General features: G+C 47.1%; 1 protein-coding gene across 1 annotated transcript in view; it reads right to left on the bottom strand.

The window, feature by feature from the left end:
• Window positions 1-6,055: 6,055 nt before the first annotated feature.
• Window positions 6,056-7,436, bottom strand: part of CCDC59 (coiled-coil domain containing 59) — a 17,291-nt gene continuing 15,910 nt past the window's right edge. Inside the window, exon 4 of the mRNA XM_068276854.1 lies at window positions 6,056-6,676. Within this exon, the coding sequence (XP_068132955.1) occupies window positions 6,515-6,676 (162 nt within the window). The 3' untranslated portion in view covers window positions 6,056-6,514. The remainder of the gene's footprint in view (window positions 6,677-7,436) is intronic.

The raw sequence follows: 7,436 nt of genomic DNA, 5'->3' as shown, positions 1-7,436 counted from the left end.
CACCACGTTGCCGATCTCAAGCTTGTGCGGGGTCAGCCATTGCTCCACCTGTTTGTTAAGAGCAGCCAGGAGAGCTGCTCCAGTGTGACTCTCCGCTTTCAGGCAAGACATGTCTAACACTGCGTGACACCGTCGCACCTGGTATGCAGCATAGGCCCTGGGGTGCTGGGGCTGTGTAGCTGGAGAGGAGATGGCGGCACCAGCCAAGGAGGAGGAGGAGGAGGAGGACAGCGAAGCAGTGATAGCAGGTGGAGAGGAGGTGGCTGGAGGCCTGCCTGCAAGCCGTGGAGGTGTGACAAGTCGGTCCTCTGCGCAGCCACGTACTCCCTGCTTGCTGCCATCGGTCACCAGGTTGACCCAATGGGCTGTGTATGTAATGTAGTGGCCCTGCCCGTGCTTGGCAGACCAGGCATCCATGGTCAGATGGACCCTTGACCCAACGCTGTGTGCCAGAGATGACACCACTTGCCTCTCAACTGCACGGTACAGTTTGGGTATGGCCTTTTGTGAAAAATAATTGCGGCCTGGTATCTTCCACTGCGGTGTACCAATGGCCACAAACTTACGGAAAGCCTCCGACTCCACCAGCTTGTATGGTAATAGCTGGCGAGCTAATAGTTCCGCCACGCCAGCTGTCAGGCGCCGGGCAAGAGGGTGACTGGCAGACATTTGCTTCTTCCGCTCAAATACTTCCTTCACGGACAGCTGGGTACTGCTGTGGGCAGAGGAGAAGGAACCGCTGAAGGGAAGAGGCGGTGTGGAGGAGGGTGGCTGTGAAGGTGCAAGGGAGAAAGTGGATGAAGACGATGCACCTGAAGGAGGAAGAGGAGAAGGAGGGTGGCATGTCTTTTGAGGGGTGCTGCTTTTCCTCAGGTGTTCTTGCCATAGCTGTTTGTGCCTTCTCTCCAGGTGCCTTCGTAAGGCACTTGTCCCTACGTGAGAGTTGGCCTTTCCACGGCTCAATTTTTACTGGCAGAGACAACAGATGGCTTTGCTCCGATCTGAGACACACACGTGAAAAAATTTCCAAACCGCTGAACCCCCCTGGGGTGATGGCGCTACGGTGGCATCAGCAGCTGACGTTAAAGGGCATGTTGGCTGGCTGGCCATAGCTGGTGATACATGGCGCCGGACACTGCCCCCAGCTGTTTCTGAGGACGAGCTCCCTCTGCTTCTATCATGGAGTCGTCTCCTCCTACTCCTCTCTGACTCCTCCTCTGAACTGTCCCCCTGGTCATCTCCTCTACCGGGAACATATGTGGTATCCGTATAATCATCATCATAATCCTCCTGGCCAGCTGCGCTTTCCTCAGACACCTCCTCAAGTGCACCAACTTCAGGTGGCCCACCATCATCCCCATCCACACACGTTACGTCCATACTATCGCCACCTAACTCAGATGTATGAGGTGGTGTACCTGCGCCTTCTTGTTGTTGCAGTAGTGGCTGGGAATCAGTGATTTTACCACCACCACCACCAAATAACTCCTGCGAAGTGTCAAATGCAGCGGATGTGGTGCTTGCTGTAGCGCTGGTGGCTGCGGGAGATGAGGTGTTCTGTGTTAAATACTCAATCACCTCCCCACGATTTTGGGAAGTGATGGCACGTGCCTTCTTCTGAGCACTGTATTTTGGGGCAGGTCCGCACGAAATCACAGCAACACCACCTCGCACAGCCACAGACCTGCCGGTGCCTGGTGGCCTTCCTCTGGGTCTGCCTCTACCTCTTCCTCTTTCTGGTTTGTCCATTTTGTCCATCTCGGGGGTAGGCTAGCTATATGCAGTGAGGTGGGTTCTAACTCAACACAACAGGTAGTTAGATGCAGTGAGCTAGGTTCACTGAACACAACAGGTAGTTAGATGCAGTGAGCTGGGTTCACTCAACACAACGCTAGGTATATGCAGTGATGAGGTAGGTTAGGTAAACACAACAGGTACTGGGTAGTTAGATGCAGTAAGCTGGGTTCACTGAACAGTAAAGGTACTTAAGATGCAGTGAGGTGGGTTCTCACTCAACACAACAGGTAGTTATATGCAGTGAGCTGGGTTCACTCAACACAACGCTAGGTATATGCAGTGATGAGGTGGGTTAAGTAAACACAACAGGTACTGGGTAGTTAGATGCAGTGAGCTGGGTTCACTCAACACAAAGTTAGGTATATGCAGCTGAGCTCGGGATAACCGGCAAGGAGGTTAAAGGACAACTGTAGTGAGAGGGATATGGAGGCTGCTATATTTATTTCCTTTTAAGCAATAGCAGTTACCTGGCTATCCTGCTGATCCTCTACCACTAATACTTTCAGCCATAGACCCTGAATAAGCATGCAGCAGATCAGATGTTTCTGACATTATTGTCAGATCTGACAAGATCAGCTTCATGCTTGTTTCTGGTGTTATCCAAACACTACTGCAGCTAAATAGATCAGCAGGGATGCCAGGCAACTAGTAATGTTTAACAGGAAATAAATATGGCAGCCTCCATATACTATTCACTATAGTTGTCCTTTAAAGAGAACCCGAGGCGGGGTTCAGAGAATAAAATCCCCAAACAGAGGCTGGGTCTGTCTATAGAGCCCAGCCTCTGTTGCTATATAGATCGCCCCTAAGCACCCCCTGCGCTCTGTAATCCCCCCATAAAACACAGTCGCGCTGCTGACACGCAGCTTGTCAGAGCGTGCTGTGTTTACCTCTCCTCTGTCAGTCTCGCCGCTCCCCGCCTCCTGCATCGCTCCGGTCCCCGCCCACGTCCCTTCCCCTCGCTGCTGATTGGAGGAAAGGGACGCGGGCAGGACCGGAGCGATGCAGGAGGCGGGGGAGCCACCGAGACTGACAGAGGAGAGGTAAACACAGCCACACAGCGCGGCTGTGAGTTATGGGGGGATTACAGAGCGCAGGGGGGACTTAGAAGTGATCTATATAGCAACAGAGGCTGGGCTCTATAGACAGATCCAGCCTCTGTATGGGGATTTCATTCCCAGAACCCCGCCTTGGGTTCTCTTTAAAGAGATTGTAACAAAAATTTCATCCTTTTTTCTACTATCCTACAAGTTCCTAAACCTATTCTAATGTGCTCTGGCTTACTGCAGCATTTTCTACTATCACCATCTCTGTAATAAATCAACTTATCTTTCCCCTGTCAGATTTGTCGCCCTGTGTCTGGAAGGTTGCCAACTCTTCAGTGTTGTTTATCTGTTATGTACGCCCCCCTCCCCCCCCCCAGGCCCCCTCTATGCACACTCCTTTGTGTGTGTGTTATTTACATTAGGCAGCCTCTCTGCACTCGTCAGTGAGAGCCCGTTTCCACTATCGCGAATCCGCATGCGTTGTCCGCATGCGAATTCGCACAGCCAATACAAATGGATGGGCCTGTTTCCACTTATCAGTTTTGCTGTGCGTTTTTCTGTGCAGGATTTTTCTGCATGGCAGAGCCCTCAGAATTCGCCTGCGTGTGGAATGCAGGCAAATCGCACACAATGTATTTAATAAGGAAATCGCATGCGTTTTCCCAATGCGTTTTTTGCCGCGAATTTGCATAGGTACCAATGTAAATTCACACAGGCAGCGACATGGTTTAAAATCGCATATGCCATCACCTATGCGAATTCGCATGCGAATTTGCGGCAAAAAACGCGTGCGGAATCGCATCCGCATGCGATTTCGTCAGCGGTGGAATCCAGGCGATTCCGCACCGCAATAGTGGAAACGGGCCCTGAGAGAAGAGAGCTGCCTTTTACAAGATGGATAAATTGTCCTCTGTTAGACTGTGAAAGGAGCTGGGCTATCACATACTGAGGAATAAGACACCGGCAGAGCTGTCTGCAGGAAGAATCAGCCTGTCACTCTTCAGTGGATGCGAGCTGCAGGGGGAAAGAACACAAATGATCTCGAGATTCAAAAGGAAGGCTGTATACAGCCTGCTTATGTATGGATGTATTTTCTATGTGTGGACATACTGTACATCAACCTACTTCCGGTTTTGGTGGCCATTTTGTTTGTAATATAATAAGAATAATACCCTGCAGCTGAATCCCAACAGAAGTTCACCCGGCCCCTGCCACTTGCTGACTTCCTGGTATGTAAAGTCACGTGGGACGCCGTCACGTGACCCGCTCCCGGCCTCCGTTTCCGGACGGAAGTTGAATGCGTGCACCTAAAGCCCGCCTTGATCAAGAAGAAGCCTCCAATGTGCTGGGCAAACAAGCTGCCGGCCCCCTGACCGGCTCTGATTCGCCATCTGCCCCAACACTGCTCCTGCCACCCGGCATGGTCGCGCATGAGGCCACCCCGAAGCATCCCGTCCGGGACAGAAAAAAACAACTGGAGCATAGGTACAGGAGCCCCCCTTATATACTGCCTTGCCTAATGATTTATGCAGATTTTTTTAATCTTGCAGCTTCCTGTCAATCATTGAGGGAGGGGAGACAAGTCTCACCAGGGGTGCTGTCCTGATGGACGTCCTGGGAAATAGACTTTTGTAAACAGTTTTTGACTACTTTTAATGCGGCGGGGTGCGGCAAAATTGTGACAGAGGGTAATAGAAGATGTCCCCTAACGCACTGGTATGTTTACTTTTGTGCGATTTTAACAATACAGATTCTCTTAAGAGCAGTGCTAGAATTATAATACAATTTTTTTTAATCTTGTCATTTAAAAAGTCTATCTAAAAGGCTAAACAAAATCAAACAGCAGGTGAACTGCTGATTAATTAAGCAACATCATGCACATCTTACGAACCAGTAATTCTAAATTCTATGGTGTGGGGTGTCTATGACCTCTTTCCTTTCCCTCCCCCCTCCATTGTGTCCATGTTTTGTGTACAGAGCATGAATCAGGCCTCTTTCTTCTTCAGCTGGCCTTAGCTTCCATCTACTAATGCCATATTGCAGCAATACATCTATGAATCACTAGGACCGGAGAGTGCAGAATAAGTTTGTGGTCCTAGGTCAGACACACAAGGTGGATACCTGGAAGGAGAGAAACCCACATATGCTTTACACTATGTGACAAAGCAGCATAGAGCTGGCTGCCCATTTTATATTCCAGTCTTTTTAAAGCACACCAGTATGGATACTGTGTGCAAATAAAGCACACCAACAGTGAAGGAGGGTATACAGTTACATATCTAAAGAAAAACCCACATAAAAGCAGTACATTTTTTCTTTGTGGCTCCAAAACATTTGTTTAATTTCACTAGTTCAGTCCCAAGCAAACTCAAGAATGGGGATATGGCCCCCCTAGTCTAAAAATTATGGGCACCCCTATCATAAACCATCCTCCCTAGCTCATACAAAAGTAAATGGATTTGTTTAATTCAGTGTTACCTGAAACATGCTATGTGGGGGACAGAGACATCTACTGTATAGGCTATAAGTAGACATAGACAGATGACGCCTACTGTTTTACTTGGTTATCAGACAAACATAATCAAAGCCTAAAATCAGTTTTCAGTATCTCTAACGATCTTGTTAATATTCAAGTATCTAAAATGAATGAAGCTACTTATGAGTGCACCTTCATGGATATCTTCCAGCTCGCCTTAATGAGAATCCGTAACCAAGAATAGAACATCCCAATCAGTAGCTGATACCCCTTTTCCCATGAGAAATCTTTTCCCTTTCACAAGCGGATCATCAGGGGGCTCTGTATGGCTGATATTGTGCTGAAACACCACCCACAGTGTGATATCAGGACCATGGTGCTGACATCACTCTGTGGGGAGCCTTGTTGCAGTGTTGGGAAATAACAGCCGTTTACAAATGTTTCCATCTGCCAAAAAAGCAAGCAGCATCTCCTTCTACTGACATCACCTGTCAGCAATAAAAATGTCACCATGTGATAAATGTCAGAATATAAATCAGGGAGAGAAAAGGATTTTACAGTGGACAAACACTGACTAACTGATTTATACATAATTATTGTAAAAATGAAGCACTTTAATACATTATTTTTTACTGCAGTTCCTCTTTAATCCAGATCTTGCCACGTGCCATGCACAATAATGCCATTGCACATGTGCATATCGAGCTGTGAAAGATTCATTTAACACACCAAGCCATTTGTTTGTTGACTGTTTATTAAACACTATCATAAATATATATTTTTCTTGGTGAAACATAAAATGTTAATGGAAAAAAAAAAATACATTTTATCTTAGACTATAACCTCTCACAAGAAAGGATTTCACACCTGTCACAATAACACACCAGACTGGCAAAGATATACAGGTAACTTTGTGTTTCTAAATATCAGGAACCCTTATAGCTGAAAAAAAAATAGCCTACCTAAATGTAAGCACACACAAGAAGCATAGCACCCTGCAGTAAGGAAAAGGGCGTAATAATGTCTCTGACCAACAGCTCCTCCATTCTGCAAGCGTGGATTTACTAATGAGATAAATGAGGGCACTGGTAAGAAGAAAAATTACAAGTACACCCTGCCAGTTCAGTGTAGCTGTATTAAAGTGCCATGTGCACTTTGAAAGCACCACTGGTGATGCACTGTCATACACTTATAATTATGTTTTGCCCTGTATCTTTTTAAGCAAATACTCCATTTGCACATTAAAGTTGGGCTGCCCCTTTTTTGTTTTAGTGCTCAAAACTTTAAAAGCCTCCATCTTCCTTTTTTTGTAGAGTTCCTTTGCTTCTTCTCTTTTTTCCCGGTTTTCTTCTGCTTCCTAATAATCAGGAAGGGTTGAGACAAGAGTAAAGATATTACTGGTCAAACGTATGTAAACAAGTCTACCACTCAAAAAAATGCTCATTACATTGCTCTATGTGCTAACATTTCACATTGAACACCTCAAATAGTTTAAGGATCAACGTTTCCTTTAAGAAGTATACATGGCAGCAATGTGAGAATATTAATGTGATCTGAGGTTACCTGGCAACATCTGTGAACTGTGGTAGTGAAGTGTAATGCCACGCTAACATACGGCAGGCAAGCTTCTCTACAATTAACATCACCTCCTACCTCTTTACATGCTGGCTGAAAATAAATATGTCGGTACCCTGAAGATGCCAGTGCCACTCAATGTGGCAAGAGCCAATTTTGCACTTTGCGGCTGGTTTCACACTACAAACCAACGTTAGCAATGTTTTCTAGTGTGAAACCAGCCTCAAAGTTAGCGCGACGCACCGCACAAAATAGGCCTTCAAGGAACACCGCACTATGTACGGTGTTCCGCTACTGTGCGGTGTTCCCTGTCTGGCCACTGGCTAAGCAGGAACTGATGCACGTGTACCGTCACTTCCTGCTTCGGATACGCGGAAGAGTATTGTTTAAATACGCATGCATGCCGTGTCAGATAGGTTTTTAAAGCCACGTGTCGCCATAAACGAACATGACATCCGGGCCGAAGCAGATAGCTGCAGAAGCCCCGCGGTAACGCAGTTCTTGACCTGCGCCTGGGATGGGGTGAAAACGTCACTTTCGAT

Source organism: Hyperolius riggenbachi, chromosome 3, assembly GCF_040937935.1.
Source record: "Hyperolius riggenbachi isolate aHypRig1 chromosome 3, aHypRig1.pri, whole genome shotgun sequence".
Lineage (NCBI taxonomy): Eukaryota > Metazoa > Chordata > Amphibia > Anura > Hyperoliidae > Hyperolius > Hyperolius riggenbachi.
This window is presented reverse-complemented; position numbering and strand designations above follow the sequence as displayed.